At 35.7% G+C, this 26,738-nt stretch overlaps 1 protein-coding gene across 1 annotated transcript in view; it reads right to left on the reverse strand.

Moving 5' to 3' along the window:
* The window catches only part of LOC126881936 (protein RFT1 homolog), a 71,252-nt gene that overhangs the window by 23,638 nt on the left and 20,876 nt on the right, over positions 1-26,738 (reverse strand). The window contains exons 6-7 of the mRNA XM_050646672.1: positions 18,574-18,661; positions 11,798-12,051 (exon numbers count right to left, since the gene is read on the reverse strand). Coding sequence (XP_050502629.1) covers positions 11,798-12,051; positions 18,574-18,661 — 342 coding nt within the window. The remainder of the gene's footprint in view (positions 1-11,797; positions 12,052-18,573; positions 18,662-26,738) is intronic.

The raw sequence follows: 26,738 nt of genomic DNA on the forward strand, positions 1-26,738 counted from the left end.
GGATTCGGAATGTGATCAATCCGTTGCAGAAAGAAAGAAGGCATTAATAAACTATAAAAACAATTCTTCTCCTGAAAATTTTTGTAAATGCATAGAAGTAAATGCTCGTGTCAAAAAATTCCTGAAATTAAAGGCCAAACAAAGTTGGGTTGAATGGTGTTCAAAATTAAATAAACAAACTCCATCTAGTCTTATTTGGAATCAAGCAAGAAAAATGAATAGGAAAAAAGTTAATTTTTCATTACCTCTAAGTAACTCATGGGTAGACGATTTTTTCGATAAAATAGCTCCACCTTACGTAAATAACCAGTTAGATGTTATTAAATCTAAAACGCTTCCATCTGATCAGAATCATTTTCTCCTTACACCTTTTTCGAGAGCTGAATTAGAATTTACCCTTGATAATCGCGTTAGTACCTCACCAGGATACAATGCAATCAAATATCCTATGATCAGTGCTGTTTTTGTGACGGTACGCGCCGGTACGACGTACCGGCACCTCTTGGGACAAAAAATAAAAAAAAAAAAACAATTCCTGAATTTTTTCATTGCTCCCAAATAGCTTTAAAACGCCCTTATTGAGGCTAAATTTAACAAGTTTTCCCGGGGGCAGACCCCGTTTATGAACCCTCACCAGACCCCCCGGAACATTGCGTACCGGAACCTCTATTGTTACAAAAACAGCACTGCCTATGATACAACATTTACCAGATAACGCAAAACAATTACTTTTAAATATATTTGACCAGATAATTATTGAAGGCAACAGAATAATAGATTTTAAGCGTATCATAGTCGTTCCTATTCCCAAACCGGGGAAAGACCCTAAATTAGCTGAAGCTTACCGACCGATATCATTGGGTGCGTTCGGACGACCATAGCGGCTGGCTGCCAGCAGAAATCGGCTGAGTGGTTGCATCCAGCCGTGATAGGGAAAGCTTAGTAAATCTCTCAGCGGCTGGCTTCCAGCGGTGACGTCTGACAGCTACTGCTGGCTCAGCTGTCCAGCCGCTGTGGTCGTCCGAACGCACCCATTATTATCATGTATATTGAAGACTCTCGAACGGATGGTTAAGATTAGGTTAGATTGGTGGCTAAGGGATCAAAATCCTTTACCCGCTAACCAACATGGTTTTAAAAAAGGTTATGGAACTTTAGATTCCTTAACAACTCTTGTTGTAGACATTCAGAACAGTTTTTCCAGGAACAGTTATGTGCCCGCTTTATTTTTAGACATCGAAGGTGCTTATGACTCTGTCTCTCTTTCAATTCTCCAAGAAAAAATGATTACATTTTTTAATATTCCATCACAGTTTGCTTCTAACATTGTAAACCTGTATAAAAATAGAATAATTTATTTAAAAAATAGTCATACTCTTATAGGCCCTAGACTTAATAAAATAATAAAGGATTACCCCAGGGCTCCGTTTTGAGCCCTATTTTATTTAACATTTACACAGCAGATCTACACAACATCACTATTAACAATATTGCATTTAATATTGTACAATATGCTGACGATTTCTGTTTGTACACAGAACACAAGAAATATCAGCAATCCATTGAAAACTTGAATAGTGTCTATTAGACCAGGGCGCATCTGTAAAAATATTAGTACATTTGGACGTTGAGAGGTGACTCAAATTTTTTTGCAGAAATTGCTTGAAAATAAATCAAATAATAATATTTGAGTTATCCTCCCTCTCAAAAAGGTCCGGAACATTGTTTAAATATTCAAAATGTCAAAAAATTAAGGAAGAATTCGATTTTTTTCTTGGTTTTTTGATTATAACTTTAAAAGTATTCATTTTCGAGAAAAGTTGTATCAACATAAAAGTTGCGTAATTAAATTTTCTACAATATACAATTGGTTAAAAATTTAAAAAATAGTCACCCTTGTTGCAAAATAGCAATAATTGTGAAAAAAAACATACAAAAACAAGTATTCACATTTTACGTTTTTCAGCCATTTATGCTACACTTAGGACCTTCATATTTCACGTTGAAAAACTTTATAATACAGTAAAACAACACTGTAAATTTCATTAAGATCGGTTCAATAGATTTCGCAAAATAAATTTTGCAATCCAGCTTTCGTAAAAAAATTAATTTTTTCAAAATGTTACAGGACCGAAAATAAAGCAGATAGCAAGTTGAAAATTTTTTGCGTATAGAAGTGTACTGTACCTTTCATTTGCAATTTTGCAAAAATAAAACCGATTATCACCACGGCGTCAGGAATTTTTTTAAATAAACATTAGTTATTGGTGCTACGCGCAGGACAGCGGATAGTTTGCTCTGATTGGGCATTCCAATGACCTTTGATAATGATTGATACATTTTAATTTTTGTTACATTTCGATATAAATAAATAAATTTGTTTATTGCAAAATGTAAACACATACTCTATCCTTTGAAATAACACTTTTATTAGCAAAAACTTTCTTTGTTCATATATTTTAACTTAAAAAGTTTCTCTTCGAATTTTGTGATTTAACCACAGATTATTTAACGTAGATAAAATTTGTTCAGTCCATTCTTGTATCGACATATCGAAGTAATTTAGTACAGCAAAAAACACCCTGTTCGAGACTGTGACAAGCCCAGTCCAGGAAAACTAATACACAGGTACGCAAATGATGATAAATATATTTGTCAAAATATGTTTCCATCCGGGATAAATACAGAGTTTAGTAATAATTCAATAACCAACCCACAAATGTATCAACAAGTCAACACACAAGGGCAACTAGCCATGAATGTACAAACCACGCCATATCTAATATCGATGTCGCAACCAGCACCAACTAAACCAATGCCACCTAACTTGTACCCTCCACTACCACAGACACAAATTCCATTAGTGCCGATCACATATCATAGTTCTGCTTCAAATTATCAATTACAACGATTGCCATCCACCAGTGAAGAAGAGGAAGAAAACAACGAACCAGCTAGCAGCAACGATTGGCAAGAAATTAGAAGCTCAAAAAGAAGAAAAATCAGAAAAACAACAGACAATGCAAACAGTACAAATATTATTGTAACAGAAAATAGATTTGAAGCGCTAGAAAATGAAGTAATCCCTCCCAAGGAGAACAACACAGCAAACCCTCCACCAATTTTCATACACGGTGTACAAGACTATCAAAAAATGGTACAAAAAATTAAGGATGTAGCAGAAAGGGAAGAATATCATACAAAAAGTTTAACTAACAATGTCGTAAAATTAAGTTGTGGCACGCCAGATACATATAGAAAAATGGTTAGATATTTTAATGAACATAACATTTATCACCATACATATCAGTTAAAACAGGATCGAGCCTATAGAGTTGTAATAAAATACCTTCACCACTCTACAAACACCGAGGATATAAAAAACGAACTCCTAAAACTGGGTCATAAAGTTCGAAATATAATAAATGCACAACACAGAATTACTAAAGAGCCACTTAATTTGTTCTTCGTGGATCTCGAACCGGCAGCAAATAACAAAGATATTTATAACTTAAGGGGGCTACAGAATAGAGTTATTGAAATTGAACCTCCCCGAACAACCAAAAATCGCATAATACAATGCATGAGATGCCAATCGTACGGTCACTCCAAGTCATATTGCAATAAACCATTTGTATGCGTCAAATGCGGAGGAGCCCACAATACCACAACTTGTAAGAAGACTAGAGAAACTCCAGCAAAATGTGCATTATGTGGTGGGGATCACCCCGCAAATTATAAAGGATGTGAACATTACCAAAAAATTTATAATATTAATAACAGGTATCATAACAGAGGAAACGTATTAAATCCAGCAATAAATCAAATACATACACAACCCAGAATATATACACAACCCAGGATTCAGAATCAGTATGAAAGTTACGCTCAAGCTGCAGCAAATAATCAGAACAATAACGAAGATACAGCGAGTATACTTACCAAATTTCTAGAAGAGTTTAAAAATTTATTTAACCAGCTAATGCAACAAAACAGTATGGTGCTCAACATGATTTCCATGCTAGTAAATAAAGTAAACTAACAACGTCAAAGTTCATAAGAATTGCCCAATGGAATGCCAATGGTCTTCCTAATCATAAAGAAGATATAAAACTATTTCTGGAACAAAATTTCATTGACATACTACTAGTAAGTGAAACCCATTTTACAGACAGAACCTACTTCAAGATACCTAAGTATAAATTATATTACACAAATCACCCAGATGGTACAGCCCACGGAGGTTCAGCCATATTGATAAGAGAAACTATAAAACATTATGAAATGCTAAAATACGAAACAAATCACATTCAAGCAACATCGATAAAAATACAAACTCTTCCATATGATATAACTGTCACAGCAATTTATTGTCCGCCCAGGCATAGACTTACAAAAGAAGATCTTCTACCCTTTTTCGAAACTCTAGGGCCAAAATTTATAGCAGGTGGAGATTACAACTGTAAACATACGCTATGGGGTTCACGCCTAACAACCACCAAAGGCAGAGAGCTAGCAAAAGTTATCCAGGATAAAAGCTACTCATTCCTATCGACGGGATCACCGACATATTGGCCAACCGATCCAAATAAAACACCAGACCTATTGGATTTCTTTATTACAAACGGAATATCTCAATCATATACAGATGTAGTACCAAGTTTTGATTTATCATCAGATCATAGTCCCATAATTGCCACAATTAGCACAACGGTGATAATCAAAAAACCAACACCTCGACTGCATAACTTCAAAACAAACTGGGACACATACCGGCTAATCATAGAACAGGAAGTAAATCTACTAGTGAGATTGCAAACTCCCGAACAAATAGAAACAGAAACTAATAATCTAATCAACTTACTTCAAAATGCTGCCAAACAGTCTACCCCTCAACCTGGACAAAAAAAATTTTCAACCAACATTCCTCTTGAAATAAAAAGACTAGTAGCAGAAAAACGAAAAGCCAGATCAATTTGGCAAAGAACTCACAGACCAGACGACAGGACAGTTTATAATAACAAAACAAGAAACTTAAAAACAGCTCTAGAACAGATGAGAAACAACTCATTTGAAAACTATGTATCAAACCTTTCGCGTCAAGATAACTCTATCTGGAAACCAATCAAAAACAAAAATAAACCAATAAATACTTCACCTCCAATTCGGAAAAACTCATTACCACCAGGACCATGGGCAAAAAGCAACAAAGAAAAAGCCGATTTATTTGCTGAACATCTAACTGAAGTCTTCAAGCCACACGACAATGACCAAGTACAAGAAGTAGAGCAGGAACTAGCCTTACCAATTAATCAACGAGAGCGACTAACTTTAATTACACCGAAGGAGATCAAAGATGAAATTAATCATTTGAATGAAAAGAAGGCACCAGGCACTGATCTCATAACAGCAACAATGCTAAAACAACTTCCTAAAAAAGGTATCATGAAGTTATTGTACATATTAAATGCAATCTTAAGACTTAATTATTGGCCTATATCACTAAAAATTGCCCAAGTAATTATGATACCGAAACCTGGTACAGCTTTAACGGATGTTTCATCATACCGCCCAATAAGTCTACTGCCAATAATGTCAAAACTTCTTGAAAAGCTGTTACTTAAAAGAATTATGAGCGACCTAGAATTCCAAAACTGGATCCCAGAACACCAATTTGGATTCCGGCAAGGTCATTCTACAGTGCAACAATGCCATCGCATATCAAATGTAATTAATAGAGCTTTGGACAATAAACAGTATTGCACAGCAGCCTTTCTGGACATTAGCCAAGCATTTGATAAGGTATGGCACCCAGGATTACTTTATAAAATCAAAAAATCCCTACCCAACAAATACTTTGACTTATTAAAATCATATCTAAATCACAGAGAACTTGAAACTAAAGTGGAGGATGAACTATCAAACCGTAACAAAATTCAATCAGGAGTCCCACAAGGTAGTGTATTGGGTCCACTTCTTTATGTACTGTACACATCCGATTTACCAACCTCTCCACAAACCACCATTGGAACTTTCGCTGATGACACAGCAATATTTGCAACTGAAGAGGATCCAAGAGCTGCAGTATTAAAACTTCAAGAACACCTAGACCAAATTGGGCAGTGGTTAAAGAAATGGAAGATAAAAGCTAACGAAACTAAGTCAACACATATAACTTTCACACTAAGGAAAGACCAATGCCCAAATATTAGCCTTAATCAAGTCAACATACCACAACAGAACATCGTCAAATACCTGGGGCTTCATCTTGATTCTAAATTAAACTGGAAACAACACATTTTAAAGAAGAAGAAACAAATTGAGTTGAGAGTGAAAGAAATAAATTGGCTTATAGGTAGAAAATCTCGACTCTCAATTGAGAACAAACTGCTGATTTATAAAACAGTCATCAAACCTATATGGACGTACGGTATAGAACTATGGAGTTGTGCCAGCAAATCAAACACAAAAATTATCCAAAGAACTCAATCAAAAATTCTATGCACCATCGCAAATGCCCCGTGGTACATTTCCAACCAAACCCTTCATACAGACCTAAACATCCCGTTAGTCAGCACAGTAATTCAAGAAAGAGCCAACAGACATCACGAGAAATTGGAAGACCACCCCAACCAATTAATATTACCATTACTGCAGCCACTAAACAACAGAAGATTGCGAAGATTATGGCCCATAGATCTTCGCTGAAACTGAGGTGAAACCGCTGGGTGATGTACCTCATAACGCCATTTTAGTGTACAATAATACATTGATATATGTTATTGTACTTGTTATCAAATTAGCTTATATAATATGTAATTATGATTGCTAATAAATGCTTACAAAAAAAAAAAAATATTTTAACTTAATAAAAGTTTATTATTTTTAAACATATGCAATTGTTTAAACAATATTTCACAAACAATAATAAAATTAGTTTGATTTTTGTGGAATTAAAATATTAAAATACAACAAAATATAGAGTAAGAAAATAATATATTAGATAAAGATTGGAAGACATTTTGGTGGAAATCAACTTGTGTGAATCGAACACCACTGTCCTGCGCGTAGCACCAAAAATTATTGTTTATTTCAAACATTTTCTGATGCCGTGGTAATTAATCGATTTTAATTTTGAAAATTGCAAATGAAAGGTACAGTACACTTCTATAAGCAAAAAAAATTTCAACTTGCTATCTGCTTTATTTTCAGTCCTGTAACATTTTGAAAAAATGAATTTTTTTTGCGAAAGCTGAATTGCAGAATTTATTTTGCAAAATCTATGAAACCGATCTTAATGAAATTTACCGTATTGTTTTACTGTATCATAAAGTTTTACTGGGTGAAATATGAAGGTCCTAAGTGTAGCATAAATGGTTGAAAAACGTAAAATGCAAATACTTGTTTTTGTATGGTTTTTTCGCAATAATTGCTATTTTGCAACTAGGGTGACTATTTTTTAAATTCTTAACCAATTCTGTATTGTAGAATATTTAATTACGCAACTTTTATGTCAGTACAACTTTTCTCGGAAATGAATACTTTTAAAGTTATAATCAAAAACCCAAGAAAAAAATCGAATTTTTCCTTCAATTTTTGACATTTTGATTATTTAAACAATGTTCCGGACCTTTTTGAGAGGGAGGATAACTCAAATATTATTATTTGATCTATTTTTAAGCAATTTCTGCAAAAAAATTTGAGTCACCTCTCAACGTCCATCTCAAAACAGATGCGCCCTAGACTACTATGGTCTCCATAAAAAATGGTTTATTGAAAATGGCTTTGAATTATCATGCAGTAAATCACAAGTTTGTTTATTTACCAGACATAACTTTCCTAATATTAGCACAATCACCTTAGGTGGGCATAAATTTTCTTTTAAAAATAAAATTAAATATCTTGGAATGATACTCGACCAAAAATTGACCTGGAAGTTACATATTGACGACATGTTGAACAGGTGTAATAAGGGAATAAACTTTCTTAAATCAATTAATAGAACTTGGTGGGGATCGGATGTTGAAGTAAGTTTATTATTTTATAAAGCTTACATACGATCTATTTTAGATTACGGCAGTGTTTTGTATGGATCAGCAAGTAATGCACTACTAAACAAAATCAACGTTTTACAGAATTCAGCCTTACGAATATGTCTAGGAGCTATGAGATCCACTCCAGTATAAGCTTTATATTTGGAAGCCTTGGAACCTCCTTTAAATCTAAGACGAAGTTTTTTGTCCAAAAAATATTTAATGAAAGTATACTTACTTAACCCACTTCTATACCAAAAAATAGTGACTTTGAGTTGCCATGATCTAACCAATAAATATTGGCAAAAAAAGAAATCTCCCTTACTGTGTGAAGCTTATAATCAAAATATAGTACTCTTAAAAAATATAGGTAAAACGAACGACTTATTCAAAAACTACGCGTACTCTTCTTTCTTTTCTCCTACAGATATTATTGTACCAAATTATAGTGAAAACATATATGTATTTAAATAAAAATATTCTTTTATCCATAACGAACAATTACAATGAGTCAATAGCTCTATATACAGATGCGTCTAAATCTGCAGATGGAACTGGATGCGCCTTTTTTATACCATCGGGACATATAGAAAAGAAATTCAAACTGAAACCGGAGACTTCGATTTATACAGCAGAGGCTATTGCAATATATGAAGCTTTACTATATGTAGCTGAATTTGATTTCGCCCATATTATAATTTTGTCTGACTCCTTAGCAGTATTGAAATCTCTTGGTAAATATGGACCCCCAAACATCCAAGACTGCCCATACATTTATAAAATTAAACATATTAAACAAAATCTTTTAACCAAAGGAATCAATGTACATTTTATCTGGATTAAAGCACAGGCAGGATTTGAACATAATGAGTATGTCGACCTATTAGCCAAAGAAAGCGTTTCATCTGATACCAGTATTCTACATAAAATAACACTGACTGATAGTATAATCTCTTTCAAGTCAACACTGCATCGGGAGTGGAGCTACCAGTGGAAGGAATACTCTTTTGTGAATAAAAATAGATAGTCGTTAATTCAGCCCGATATTCCCAAATTTCCTTGGTACAAGTCTTGTAGAGCTTCTAGAAAGTACATAACTTCTATTATTAGAGTACGATTCGGGCACGCATGTTATCCAAAGCATTTATTTAAAATACAGGTTTTGGATAATGATAAATGTGAGCATTGTGAAGAGGAAAGTGATTTAGATCATATCTTTTTTGGTTGTTCTAAAAATACAATTTACTCATCTAAATTAATAAATGATTTAGTAAAATGTAAAGTCCTTGGCAAATGCAACTCCTTGGAATATACTATATTTATTATCACTTGGTTCTGTAGATGTATACAACTCTTTAATTAACTTTTTAAAAGACAGCAAATTATCAGTGGTAATTGCACAAGAGCTCTGAAATTATTGAATTTTTCCCGAGTGACACTTTGACAGTTTTAATTTCACGAGCCGAAGGCGAGTGAAATTATGTCAAAAGTGTCACGAGAGCAAAAATTCTATATTAATTTCAGAGGTCGAGTGCAATTTGTTGCGATTATTTCATGAATAAAACTGTTCAAAACCAAAATTTTATTGTAATTTATTTATGTAAGTACCATTAAACACACAGTTTTTATAAATATTTGACGATTGAAAGTCATCACTTTTATAATTTTTAAAACATTAATTGTCATTAATGTCACTGAATGTATTTTTTCGTAGCAACTAAGGGCATCTGACGTAATATACTTAACGACGGGAGATTATCAAAAATTATCGATTTAATTCAGATTTCTGTAGCTTTCTATTGGTCAGAATCTCCTATGAATGAAATAATCATTATAATTCCCTTAAACATTTTTAATTAATACCTTTGGCAGTTAGTTGTTTTAGCTGTTAAGCTTAGGGTTACTTAATACCTTTTAGTTGTTATCTTTGCTTTAAACCTGTTTTGTATAACTTGATAACTTGTATTCCTTATGTGTCTGGCAGTATGACGGTAAGTCTAAGCCAAAAAAAAAACTAATGGTGCCACACTAATAATTAAATTGGAACGTACACAAAAGTTTGGGGGGTGTTTAAGGGAACAAACCCCCAATAAAATTTTTATGGGGTACACAAATTTCACTTTAATTTTTATTTAAGATGCTGCTGCCATAAGAATGCCACATGTCCATTTTCAATTTGTAACTTCAAAAGGCTGTAACTTTTTTTGTGTGCACTATTGTATATAGGTAAGTGAGGTTCAATCAACCTATTTTTGACCCCAGAGTCTGTGGTATAATTTATGACCAATCTTTTCGGGACACCTTGTATATGATATTATGGGAGACACCAAAAAGTTATTTAACAAAAATAGGAGATAGCTGTAAGCTTCTCATTTTAAAATTAATTACAAATATACAGTCTTTCATAACGGATGTTTTTTTAACGGAACAACCTGTATTTTGGTTTAAATTTAAAATCCACTTAACTTCCTCGTTACAAGAACACATTTTTTTTATCCGCATCAACCACTTGGTTATTAGCGGTAGATTTATAATACAAAATAGAGAAAATAAGGATACTTTTTAGAAGATATGAGTGATAACATAATTATTTACAATTTACAAAAAGTAAATCTTAATTTGTTATACAGTTTACAATTATTTAAAAAAGACAGAACTTTATTGAATTTTGTAACCAGTGCTTCTTTCAGGCTGTTGGGTATCTTGAATATCGCCTTCGCTGAAGTGTACTCTGGACACTCTATTATTACACACTTTGTTTTGTGTTATACAGGGTATTTAAAAAAAGTATAACCAAATGTCAATGAAAATCGTAACAAGTTCAACGTTCTGTAAAGAACTGTTCTATTCGCCTATTCATACTTTAGTCACAGTATAAAGAGGGACAGTAGAACCACTCTCCGAAAAATTGGAAGTAAAATCTGTAGTCGCGCATGGCGACCGCGCAATGTTCTTAGTCGCTTTTGCCCCACTCTCGCATTGCTAGTCGCATAGAAACGTACGGATTTTAACAGGGAAAACCCGCATCCACCACTGGTGAATGACCAATTGCGTACTGCCGGTATTACTTCTTGAGATTAAAGCGCCGACAGAGGAGTGGTTTTACTGTGGAATTTCTATATACTGTGCTTTAGTACAGTATTGGATTATTAATTCTGTTTACCAACACATAAAAATTGGGAAATCCCAATAAGGGTAGAAAATAGTTAGAGCGCTTTTGGTCTGAACTAATTAAAGTAAGACGGCTCTTATTTCGGTTCGCAACGAAATGATTATTTATTATTTTTATTAGTTCTACTCCTATTCTGAGTATTGGGAACTAATCTTTGTTGGAATTTTACCGTGCTAGACAGGCGGGTAGTGAGATGCAACTTGATAGATCTCCTTCGGCCTTCTTTGCTCCGGCGATTCGTTGGCTTGCAAATTATAGAAGCAACCAATGGTGTAACCAGAAGATTAGTTCTGATAAAGTTTTATTTTTGATATTGTTAATATTGAAAGTAAAACTTTCGTTCGAATTTAGCAGATGCCGCCACGACATCCATGCCATTATGATATTTCGTTTGTGGAGCCAGGCTGGCGGCCTGAATTTTAGTTTTTTGGAGAGAATCAAATATACGCTCTCTGAGAAAACCCCAATAAGGGTTGACATTAGTTAGAGTGCTTTTGGCGCTCTCTGAACTAACTAAAGTAAGACGGGTCTTGCTTCGGTTCACAACGAAATGATTATTTATTACATAAAAATTACTTAAAGAACATCTTACCTATCTAATTGTTGATTATTCATTGTGGCAAAAACATATCCTTCAGTAACGCCATTTATAGCAAGGAGAACTATCGCAAAACTATGGAACCTTAACAGTATTACAGATAAATTATTCTCTACTAATTTGTATCCTCCATACAAGAATAAAAACGAGTAGCTATATGCTTGGCCAAATGTGACAACTAAAAGCCCAATAGTCACCACTATCTTACACAATTGGCTCAAAACTTCGGCAGATTCTGAAATGTTTTTCTAAAAAATATATAAGATTTAAATAGCTGGTTTTTAATTCCTGGGTTTGCGGTCTGTTATAAATAAAACACTTGATTTTGCTTAAACATTTAGGCTGTTTGCCATTTTCAATAAGCACTTTTAATTATTAAACATTACACTGTTAACAAACATATACAGGAGATCAATTTACATAATATACGAAAGAAATAAATCTGACTAATGTTTATAAGATTTAATACACTAATTAAAATACAGCAGTAGTTTTTATAATATCTCACTTGATGGGCCAATTATATTTTGACAATTATTCATTACCTGTTCAAATTGAACTTATCTATACTATATCCTGTCTTTAAACTAGGAGGAGTAATTTAAATTTACCGCGCCGGAATTCTTGTTTGTAATTATTGGTCCAACCGCAGGCAAATTTACTCCACTAAATTATGAAAGTTTGACACTATTGACATTTATGAAATTTTGACACTATTAGCATTTAAAATTCATAGGTTAATTAAATTATATCTGCGACTTTTTATGTTTTCTGAATTATTACTTTAAATTTTAAATTTTTAGTCTGCATTTGTGTGGCGTGTTTGTTTACTAGTGTGTTGCAGAGTCAGTTGAATTTAAGGTACGTAATCTTATTTTGTCTTTATTTATTATTACCTACAGATGCATTTAACTCTATACTATGATTATCTCGCATACATAAAGTGATTTAACAGTTATTTGGCTGCAAGAAACAGAGTGGTTTTGTCCAGATGCGCATATATTTTTTTTATTATTTAAGGTTGTTTAAAAAATGAGCTGTGGGCCACAGCCGGACAGTCCATGTGGGGCAAAACCGGGTAGTTTAGTTATGTATAGTTAAAAGTTTTAGATCTATAAATATTTATATTAAAGGGTTGGTTTTTATTGTAGGTTGTGAATAATATGGTGCGTACATATAAGCGGGAAACATATTGTCAAAATTGGTCAAAAGATGACATGAAAAAAAGCAATTAACGACGTTATTTCTCGAACAATGGGCTACAAAAAGGCAGCCATTACTTATAACGTTCCACAGTCTACTCTGGAGGATAGGGTTAAAAAGATAAGAACTGGAGTACCTTTGGAAACTGCTGCTGCTAAAGGTAGATTGAATTAATAAAAGGTAATAAAAATAGATTAAAATTAATAAGACGTCTTTTAGGAATGGGTAATTTTAAATGTGTTTTCGTTAAAGAACAAGAAGAAGAATTAGTAGAATATATCAAGCACATGGAAAGTCGCTTATTGGACTAACCACTACTGAATTAAGACGTGTCGCATTCCAGTTGGCCGAGCGAAATCAACTACAACAAATTTAATATTGAGAATCAAAAAGGTGGATTAGATTGGCTCAAGGGATTCCTTAATCGACACCCAGATTTATCATTAAGATCTCCAGAACCTACATCAGCAGCTCGAGCGATGGGATTTAATGAAGTGGTATGTGGAAGATTCTTTGATCTTTTACAAGGTTTATGTGATAATCATATGTTTCGGCCAACTAGAGTTTATAATGTCGATAAAACAGGTCTTACGACAGTTCCAAAGAGTCATTCTAAGGTAATTGCCATGAAAGGCCGCAGACAAGTGGGAACTTTAACATCTGCAAAACGTGGACAATTGATAACTGCGGTTATATCTTTCTCAGCTGCAGGTCATTACGTGCCTCCTTTATTGATTTCTCCACGTGTCAGAATGAAAGCTGAATTGCTGAATGGTGCACCCGCTGAAAAAGTTGCTGCATGTCATCCTAGTGGCTGGATGCAATCAACTATTTTTGTTGATTGGTTAAAACATTTTATTAAGCATGTTAAGCCGTCACATGCAGATCCAGTTCTGCTTCTTTTAGATGGTCACCCTACACATACTAAAAACATCGAATTGATAGACTGTGCACGAAATAATGGAGTAATATTACTATGCTTTCCTCCAGACTGCACCCACAGACTGCAGCCAGCGGATGTAAGTTTCATGGCACCACTAAGTAAGTTTTACAGCCAAGAAGTAAAAACTTGGCTTCGAAATAATCCTGGGAGGGTAGTAACACAATACCAAATAGCCGAAATATTTGGGCTAGCATACAACAGAGCAGCCACTATCCAAACAGCCATTTCAGGTTTTAGAAAAACAGGAATCTATCCACTTGATAGAAATGTTTTTAGTGAGGTTGACTTTGCTCCGGCTGAGACTACAGAACGTGAAGAGCAGTCAGTTAACGTTATTTTACCCCAAACAACACCTCAACCAACACTTTTGCGAAGCATTACTCCTACAGCTGAGCAATCTAGAATATGTTTGAGCGAATTATCCTCGGAAAAAAGGAAAAAGTGACAAACAATATTCCAATCCCACAAATGCCTGCTGTTGTAAGAAGCCCCTCTCCTGTAGCTGGACCAAGTGGACTAAACCTTATTCAAAGGCCTGGAGAAAATCATATAGTTGATATTAATGATGGATTATCCCGAGCAGGAAGCCCAATTACACCTAAAAAAAACTATCCTGAAGGAACTGTCTAACTTTATTATTAACGCTGATAGATTTTATACAAAGAACAAAATTTCTTCATTTGCTGTTTCTCCAACTGAAATATTAGTGATTCCACGTGGTGCTCGAAACATAACCAAAACTAAACGCACGAGAGGAAAAACCGCAATCCTAACGGAGTCACCATATAAGAAGGAACTTGAAAACAGCATTGCAGTAAAAATGACTCCCTCCAAAATCCAACAAGTTAAAAGAAAGGTTATGAATCAAAACGAAAACAAAAAAAACTCACTAAAAAAATTACAAGTGTTCCGTTCAGAAGGAGAAGGAGAGGTTACAAGATCACAAGATGATAGCTTCTGCGTATACTGTAAGGAGCAATATGCACATACCACCAGAGTTGATGGATGGATAAAATGTTCAAACATGTGTAATAACTGGGCACACGAAGGTTGCACAGAATGGCCAGAAGACGATTTAGACGACTTTGTGTGCGGAAATTGCCAATAATATAATACAATCCAATTTCCCGGTTGTGACCCAATTACCATACGGCTCTGCCCCTTGGGTAGGGGCATAACTCTAAAAGCGAATGCAATTTTTTTATGTTTTTGATTTTCTGATGGTTTTTATATAGTTAAACGCAATTCATTGTTTAGTTATTATGTTAAACCATGTAATAGTTAAGTATCATTTAATAAATATAAATAGACTCTACTTTCCCTTAGCTACCCGGTTATGCCCCCCCTACCCCTATAATATAATATTTAGGGATTAACGTCGAAAGCCGACATGATCAACCAAAAGAGAAGATGAATCTGGTGATTTTTATAGTGACATTATTGGGTGTGAATCCATCTTTTGAGTTTACTCCTAGTTTAAAAAGAGGGTATAGGAGGAGTACACTCAAAAAGACAGATTCACATACAATAATGTCGCATGAAAAATCACCAGATTCATCTTATTTTTTAGTTGGCCATGTCAGGTATTGAACAACTTCACATATTAAATGGATTGAAAACAACTGTTTTTTTATGTAAATGTAGACTAAAAATCTAAAAATTAAAGGAATAACGCAGAAAACCGCAAATTGCCGATATACCTTAATTAACCTGTGACATGCCACTAGTGTCAAAATTTCATAAATGTCAATAGTCTCAAATTTTATAACAGTGGAGTAAACTTACCTGCGGTTGGAACAATTACAAACAAACATTACAGCGCGATAAATTTGAATTACTCCTCGTAGTTTAAAAACGAGGTATAGAAATATTCATTTGAATAATATCTCCAAACTGCTCAATAAAATTTTCAGGTTATAAATAAATGAACCAGGGGAAATAATGAGAAATTGGCAAACTTACTTTACACATCTTCTAAACAAAAACGAAGAAGAAAGGGGAACAATTCAGGAAATTGACGATGACCATATTAGTAATAGAAACACCTAAGAGGGAAGAAATAGAAAATGAAATAAGAGGACTAAAAAACAATAAAAGCCCAGGAATAACAGAAATATCGGCGGAAATGATAAAGGCAGGAGGAAAAAGACTACACAAAGAAACACATAACCTGATAAAAAGCATATGGGAAACAGAAAGAATGCCAGGAGAGTGGGCCATAGCAAGGATATGCCCCATACATAAAAAAGGTGACACAATGAGATGTGAAAATTATAGAGGTATCGCGCTGCTAGAAGTCGTTTACAAAATCTTGACAAACATCATAAGAAAAAAGCTAAATAAATACACGGAAAAGATATTGGGCGAATATCAGAAAGGATTCCGAGGCAATAGGTCGACGACAGACCAAATATCTGCATTAAAAGAAATTCAGACTACGTGCTACGAACATAAAATAGCAGTACATGTTCTGTTCGTCGACTTTAAACAGGCCTACGATACGGTAAAGCGGCAACAGATATACGAATTAATGTAAGAGATGGGCCTACCAAGTAAAATCGTCAGGATGGTATAAATGACTATGGATAACACCACAAACGAAATAGCGTGGAAGGGGCATAAATCAAATAATTTTGAAACAAAGGAAGGTTTAAGACAAGGAGACCCACTGTCAACGACTCTTTTTAATGTAATACTGGAAGGAATAATTAGAAAAAGTAAAATAAACACACAGGAAACGATTTTTAAAAATGGCCATCAATATATAGCATTCGCAGACGATCTAACACTATTAACGACAAGTAAGACAGAGCTAAAAAAATTAATGAGAAATATAATAAAAGAAGCAAAAAGGTTTGGTCTCCTCATAAATAAGGAAAAGACAAAATACATGATAATGGGAGAAACAGATAAAGAAAAAGAGGACAATTTCACATTGGAGGTAGAAGGAGAAAATTCATGCTCGTTTAAAAGAGTTTCAGAATTTATTTATCTGGGTGTAAAAATAGATGAAAAGGGACATGGGGAAGGGGAGATAAAAGCAATAATAGCAAAAGGAAACAAAAAGTATGGGGTATTGCGATCATTAATGAAATCCAAATATGTCTCAAGAAAAACAAAAATAAGAATCTACAAAACCGTTATCAGAAATACAGCTACATATGCATGTGAAACAGACCTTTTAGAAAAAATGGGAAAGAAAAATACAAAGAGCAATATATGGAGGCGTGAAAATAGATGGTCAATGGAGAAGAAGAAATAATAAGGAACTTGAAGAACTATATAACGAACCAAAAATAACGACGGCAATTAAAGCACAGAGAATCCGATATTTAGAACACATTGAAAGAATGGGAAGGGAAAGAATGCCAAAAATGGTACTATCACGTAAGCCAATCCAAAAAAGAAGAATAGGTAGACCAAGAAGGAGATGGAAAGAGAGCGTATATGAAGACTTACAAAAGAGTAATATTGTGAGCTGGAAAGAAAAAGCTTTGGACAGAAAACAATGGAAGGAAGTAGTCAAGAAATGTATGGAAAGACTATAAGGAATATTAAGTGTTTTATATAAATGAATGTAATATTGTATATATAGTATAGTAGTATAGGATATATAGTGTTATAAATATAAAGAGAGGGGCTAAATTATGGAATATATTAATTTTATCTAAAATGGACCACTTTGGAGAAAAATCGCGAAACAGGTCGATTTTTATTTTTAAATTACAATTTTTATGCATATATTTCATACTAGTGACGTCATCCATCTGGGCGTGATGACGTAATCAATGATTTTTTTAAATGGGAATAGGGGTCGTGTGGCACCAAATTTGAAACTGTGTTCAATTCTCTATTCAGTAATATAAATAATAATATCATTATTTATAGAGGGTGACCAAAAAAATAATTTTTGAATTAAATTAATTGACGCAAAAAGAAGAATGTATGTAATTTATTTAACTAAAAATACATTGTATTGCTGTCAGTAAATAGAAAAAAATGCTTATTTCACAAATAAACATTTCTTTTCGCTTAAATTAAATCACAAACAGCCTCCCACCTACCACTTGGCAGTTTGAACATTTAATTTAAGCGAAAAGCAATGTTTATTTGCCAAATAAACATTATTTCCTATTTTCTGAAAGTGATAGAATGTATTTTGAGTTAAATAAATTGCATACATTCTTCTTTTTTCGTCAATTAATTTAATTCAAAAATTTATTTTTTGGCCACCCTGTATAAATAATGATATTAATGTTTATATTATTGAATAGAGAATTGAACACCCTTTCAAATGAGGTGCCACACGGCACCTATTCTCATTTAAAAAAATCATCGATTACGTCATCACGCCCAGATTAATGACGTCACTAGTCTGAAATATATGCCAAAAAATTTTAATTTAAAAATCAAAATCGACCTGTTTCGGGATTTTTCTCCAAAGTCGTCCATTTTAGAGAAAATTAATTTATTCCATAATTTAGCCCTTCTCTGTATAATGTAATAGTAATTGTAAGAAAAAAATTAAATCTTTCAGCCCTAGGTCTTCAAGGCCTGTTGAGCTTAATAAATAAATAATAAATTTGATTTGCCATTGAAAAATAACTATAAAATCGTTACTTACTTCTTTTTGATTCTTCAGAATCACATCCCTTTTTATCATCTGGGTAAAATAAAAATACGCAGATTCTTCTATTGGTCTAAAAATGAACCTAAAACAATGATATGTTAAAATATATGAAAGACTAAAAAAATAAATTCCAGAGTTACACCACGAACCATGGAACGTGCAATACTGAACGTAGGCCTTCGAGACCACAAAACAAACCAACAAATCAGCCAAAGATCAGGAGTTTAAGACGTCAGCGAAAGAATCACGACGCTTAAGTGGAACTGGGCAGAGCACTTAGCTAGTATACAAGATGGACGGTGGACAAGACAAATCATGGAATGGAGGCCCAGAAACTATAAAAGAAGCCGATGACAACAGTGGTGAATTTCGCCGAAAACCTGGCCAAAATGTAAAAAATTTAAGACGAAGTAATTTTCAATCCTAATAGTAAATTATTAATATTGAAAATATTAAAAATATTACTAAAAGATTTTTAAATTGAAAACTTATTGGTCCACTTTCCTGGTGACACCTCCAAGACTTCTACAATTTGCAAGTCAAATGGATGCTGCAGTGAAGACGAGAAGGAAGGAATTCTACACTATGCAATTCACATCCCCCGTCTGCAGCTGGTAAAGTTCCAACGGAAAAATGCACCTAGTTACTCTACGGAGTAATACGACTATAAAATAAAAATGTATACCATTTTTATTCAGTTGCAATGCGAAGGCAAAACAATCTTACTTTTCAATTAGAATACGGAGTGCAGTCCAGTCCCTTGAACCGCGATGTTCGGCTCTTATTGGAGCCTTCATCGGAAGGAACGTAGGCACTGTTCTCCATATTTTAACTGATTCGTATCGAGAGGTTTTCCCACCCATTGCAACTAAGTGATGATAGTAGGTGGCTAGCGCCATCTGGCATTGAAAGACGAAGTAGTTTTCAATCCTAATAGTAAATTATTAATATTGAAAATATTAAAAATATTACTAAAAGATTTTTAAATTGAAAACTTATTGGTACACTTTCCTGGTGACACCTCCAAGACTTCTACAATTTGCAAGTCAAATGGATGCTGCAGTGAAGACGACAGGGAAGGAATTCTACACTATGCATGTGAATTGCATAGTGTAGAATTCATAGTGTGGATTATACAGTAATTTACACAGATGGTTCTAAAAATCAAACAGGAGTAGGATGTGCTATGTATGTGCAAAATACCCATCAACATAATAATTATAAATTATCTAGTATTAGTAGTATTTTTACAGCTGAGATTATAGCCATCGAAAAAGCTCTAGAATGGATCAAAGAGAATAATATTGAAAAAGCTGTGATAGCACTGATTTTAATTCATACAAATCAAAAATTTTATGTAGTATAAAAAATAATTTGTCTAAAGTGGAAGTAGTATTTATATGGGCAAAAGGGCATGCCGGTATACTGGGTAATGAGAAAGTGGATGAGTTGGCCAAAGATGCAATAAAAAATGGTGAGATCCTAACTCAGATCTTATCGACAGATGCAATAAATGACGTCAAAGATAGAATAAATAAAATATGGAAAAAACAATGGAAAAATATTTCAAGCATATCAAAAATTTTATATTTTTCTTTACATCAAGAACTTCCTCCGCCACCTGAATACATATTTAAGTATAACCTGCCAAAGCAAGATATTTCTACTATCGTCAGATTAAAAACTCGACACGGAAAATATGAGGCACATCTGTACAAATTAGGAATAGTTAATTCATCAGTCTGTTTTTGTGATAATGTTTCGATTAGAGATTTGAACCATATTTTCTTTGAATGCAAAATTAACAAGAGATATATAAATCAATTGTATTACAATTTACGACAAACACAAGTTCATTTTCCAATTAGTATAGAATATATACTAAGTTGTCATAAAATGGAAATATTTAAATTACTCATAAACTACTTGAAAAAAACAATTTGAGTCAGATAGGTGGGAATATAACACACACACACCCACACCCACACCCACACCCACACCCACACCCACACCCACACCCACACCCACACCCACACCCACACCCACACCCACACCCACACCCACACCCACACCCACACCCACACCCACACCCACACCCACACCCACACCCACACCCACACCCACACCCACACCCACACCCACACCCACACCCACACCCACACCCACACCCACACCCACACCCACACCCACACCCACACCCACACCCACACCCACACCCACACCCACACCCACACCCACACCCACACCCACACCCACACCCACACCCACACCCACACCCACACCCACACCCACACCCACACCCACACCCACACCCACACCCACACCCACACCCACACCCACACCCACACCCACACCCACACCCACACCCACACCCACACCCACACCCACACCCACACCCACACCCACACCCACACCCACACCCACACCCACACCCACACCCACACCCACACCCACACCCACACCCACACCCACACCCACACCCACACCCACACCCACACCCACACCCACACCCACACCCACACCCACACCCACACCCACACCCACACCCACACCCACACCCACACCCACACCCACACCCACACCCACACCCACACCCACACCCACACCCACACCCACACCCACACCCACACCCACACCCACACCCACACCCACACCCACACCCACACCCACACCCACACCCACACCCACACCCACACCCACACCCACACCCACACCCACACCCACACCCACACCCACACCCACACCCACACCCACACCCACACCCACACCCACACCCACACACACACACACACACACACACACACACACACACACACACACACACACACACACACACACACACCACACACACACCCACACCCACACCCACACACACACACACACACACACACACACACACACACACACACACACACACACACACACACACACACACACACACACACACACACACACACACACACACACACACACACACACACACACACACACACACACACACACACACACACACACACACACACACACACACACACACACACACACACACACACACACACACACACACACACACACACACACACACACACACACACACACACACACACACACACACACACACACACACACACACACACACACACACACACACACACACACACACACACACACACACACACACACACACACACACACACACACACACACACACACACACACACACACACACACACACACACACACACACACACACACACACACACACACACACACACACACACACACACACACACACACACACACACACACACACACACACACACACACACACACACACACACACACACACACACACACACACACACACACACACACACACACACACACACACACACACACACACACACACACACACACACACACACACACACACACACACACACACACACACACACACACACACACACACACACACACACACACACACACACACACACACACACACACACACACACACACACACACACACACACACACACACACACACACACACACACACACACACACACACACACACACACACACACACACACACACACACACACACACACACACACACACACACACACACACACACACACACACACACACACACACACACACACACACACACACACACACACACACACACACACACACACACACACACACACACACACACACACACACACACACACACACACACACACACACACACACACACACACACACACACACACACACACACACACACACACACACACACACACACACACACACACACACACACACACACACACACACACACACACACACACACACACACACACACACACACACACACACACACACACACACACACACACACACACACACACACACACACACACACACACACACACACACACACACACACACACACACACACACACACACACACACACACACACACACACACACACACACACACACACACACACACACACACACACACACACACACACACACACACACACACACACACACACACACACACACACACACACACACACACACACACACACACACACACACACACACACACACACACACACACACACACACACACACACACACACACACACACACACACACACACACACACACACACACACACACACACACACACACACACACACACACACACACACACACACACACACACACACACACACACACACACACACACACACACACGATATTTTTTTAATAAATAGTTCAAAATGTATATAAATATGCCTCAAAAAATTATCTGCAGCCAGGTGCATCCTTAGCGGAATTTTTCATTTTAAAAAAATATAACATGCTGGAGAATTTGTACATTAAGAGACTTTAATGTTATATGGTCAGTTAATAAAGTAAGAACAAAATATGAAGCATCTGATCCAGTAAATTTACAGTTTTTTTTACACAAGAGCCGCCGTTTTTTGTTATTTTTTAGCTTTCTTCTTCTTTTTCTTAATCTTTAAGTCCCTTTACTCTTATGTATAATCCTATGTTTTTGCTTCCTTACTTTTATATTTTTTAATAATTTTGGTCGTGTGAGTCAAAAATTTTAATTTTTTAAAAATGAAATGCATAAACGAAACTTTGTGTTAAGAAGCCACACATTGGTAGGTAATAATTAGAATTAATCGGATCCATTTACAAAACAATTAAGATGTATTAAGAGTTGACCTTCCTATTTTTGACTTTTTAATATAAAGTATCGTTTATGCATTTTATTTAAAAAAAGGCAAAATTTTTTGACTTACACGGCCAAAATTATTAAAAAGTATAAAAATAAGAAAGCAAAAAAGATAGACCCATACATAAAGGTAAAAGGACTTAAAGATTAAAAAAAAGAAGAAGAAAGCACAAAAATGAACAAAAAACGGCGTTTCTTGTGTACAAAAAAACTGTAAATTTACTAAATCAGCTGCTTCATATTTTGTTCTTACTTTATTAACTGACCATAACTCTTAATGTAGAAATTCTCCAGCATGTTACAGTTTTTTAAAATGAAGAATTCCGCTAAGTTTGCAACTTGTTGCAGATGATTTCTTAAGGAATATTTATATACATATTGAGTTATTTATTAAGCAAAAAATCTTTGCTGACCAAAGCTGACTTTTTTACTTTTCCCATTTTAAAACTTGGTAAACAGAAAACGATTGAACATTCTTGCCATCATTTTGTAAATATGTTGTAAATAAAGTTTATGTTAGGAAAAAGAATCTAAAAAGTATATTGAAATACTCCACTTACCTCCAGAAATAGCATCCACTATAAAATAACAAAATAATGCACGTCTATAGTTTTAAACGAAAACCTAACAATGCCTCAATTGTATAACACACTTTAATTTTATTAGGTCCGCTTTCGTTCAATCCCAACTTTACAGTAATAAAAATATGTGATATGCTTGTATTGTTCTACCCTCAATGGCCGTTTATGATCCTCAGAAACCTTTCTCGGAATATATAAACTTAAATTTTTGCATTTTGGCCAGGTTTTCTGCAAAATTCACCACTGTGCACCGTCTAGATGGACCGACGATATAAAAAGAGTAGAGTGGCTGTTATAACATTTGGCGACTTTAATGCTAAGCTGGGGAAAGAAGAAACTCTCGTAAACATATTTGGGAAAAATAGTTTGCATAATGAAACCAGTCAAAATGGACTTAGGGTTGCACAATTTACAACAGCAAATAATTATGTAGTTGTCAGCACTAACTTCCAGAGAAAAGATATCCATAAAGGAACATGGAAAATACCTGGAACCAATGAAGCCAATCAAATTGACCACATCCTCATCTCAAAAAGATGGGCAACAGACATAACTAATGTCAGAACGTATCGCGGGGCGAACTCTGACTCAGATCACTATCTTGTGGGGGCAAAATTGCGACAGAAAATCGCAACAGTGGCAAAAGGGAAAAATAGCCAAATTAAAAAATGGAATGTTGAAGGATTCAAAAGTCAAACAAAGACACAAGAATATCAAAATACTCTCCAAATAAAACTCAACGGAATCAGAGAGGAAGATACTGCAGAGGAAGAATGGAGACAATTAAAAAGAATAATAACGGAATCTGCAGAGGAAACTGTCGGAAAAGCCAAAAGGCAAAGAAATGCGGAATGGTATGATGATGAATGCAGAACTGCAGTAGAGGAAAAAAGGCAAGCTAGGCTTAATCAACTTCAAAGAAACACAAGAAATAGCAGAGAAATTTATAACGAAAAGCGAATACAAGCGACTAGAATATGCAGAAGAAAAAAAAGAGAGGCTTTGAAAAAACAAGTACAAGAAATCCTAGACTATAACAACAGACACGGGAGCAGAAAATTCTATAAAAGAATAAAAGAACGCACATAGACATTTAGACCAAAACTGACAATATGCAAAGACAAGGACGGAGAACTACTGACAGAGAAACAAAAAATTATAATGAGATGGAAAGAATACTTTGAGGAAAACCTAAATGCAGACAATGGAAATTATCAAAACGAGACAATATATGTATTTTACGGCGGAGCAGCACATTGAAAATCCGAGTTATGAAGAAGTAGTTCAAATAAAGAAACTAAAAAACAGTAAAGCGCGAGGAACGGACGGGGTTTCGGCAAAATTGTTGAAATATGGAGGACCCGAACTCTGGAGAAGAATCCATTACCTGATAAAGTTGGTATGAACCAAGGAGCAAATGCCGGAGCCGGGCAGTTGGTCTTATACAGCCAATATATAAAAAAGGAGATAAGAGGGAATGCCAGAATTACAGACCAATTACTTGCTAAATGTAATATACAAAATCCTTTCTGGCATTATCTACACTAGATTGTCAGAATACTCCGAAAATATAATTGGTGATTATCAAAATGAATTCAGACCAAATAGAGCCACTACAGACAACATATTCATACTTACAACAATTACAAGAGAAAGCTTATGAATACGACATAGAACTATATAATATGTATATAGACTTTAGACAAGCTTTTGATAGTGTGAAAAGAGACAAAATGCTGGAAGACCTCCGAAATCTAGGTATATCAAAAAAATATATCAGCCTCATAAAAATGACGTTGCAGGGTTCAAAAGCCGCAGTTAGACTAGATGGAGAACTGTCACCCCTGTTTGACATCAACATGGGGGTGAGACAGGGAGAAGCACTTTCAACCATGCTGTTCAACCTAGTTCTTGAAGCAGTCATCAGAAAAACCAATGTAACCGGCAATATAAACACCAAATTAGTACAAATTACTGCATATGCGGACGATGTCGCCATTATCAGTAGAAGCAAGACAAGACTAAGGGAAACGTTTAAGGAAATTGATCCTGAAGCACAAAAAAGTTGGCTTAAAATAAATGAAACAAAAACTAAATACATGACCATCAAAAGAACTCCTGAGAATGAAAATAATATAACAATAGACAACTATACTATTGAACGTGTGGATGCCTTCACATATCTGGGCACAGAAATCAATCAGAAGAATTCCGTAAATAGTGAAATTAATGCACGTATTTCCAGTGGAAATCGTACATACTATGCTAATAAAAGATTGATGACGTCGAAATTATTAGACAAAAGAACCAAAATGACTATCTACAGAACATTGATTAGACCCGTAGTAACCTATGGTTGTGAAACCTGGGTAATGACTAAAAAAGATGAAGCCCAACTCAGGATATTCGAGAGAAAGGTATATGGCCCGGTGCAAGAGGAAGACGGCAATGGAGAATCAGGAGAAATGACGAGGTTAATGATCTGAATGAAGGGTATGACATTGTAAGATTTGTGAAAAGTCAAAGACTGTCATGGCTGGGACAGGTTCAGCGACAAGAAGACACGAAGACGACAAAGAAGATGTTACAGTGGAAACCGGTAAGAAGGCGGAAAAAGGGAAGGCCCAGGACGAGATGGTTGGATAACGTGGAAGACGACCTGAAAACCATGAATATAAGACAATGGAGGAGAAGGGCCCAAGAGAGATCTGAATGGAAGGACATAGCCAGACAGGCAAAGACCCATGCAGGGCTATGATGCCAAAAGAAGAAGAAGAAGAAGCGAAACTGGGCCTCTATTTTTGGCCCTTCGC

Source organism: Diabrotica virgifera, chromosome 3 (genome assembly GCF_917563875.1).
Source record: "Diabrotica virgifera virgifera chromosome 3, PGI_DIABVI_V3a".
In the NCBI taxonomy this organism is placed as follows: Eukaryota; Metazoa; Arthropoda; class Insecta; order Coleoptera; family Chrysomelidae; genus Diabrotica; species Diabrotica virgifera.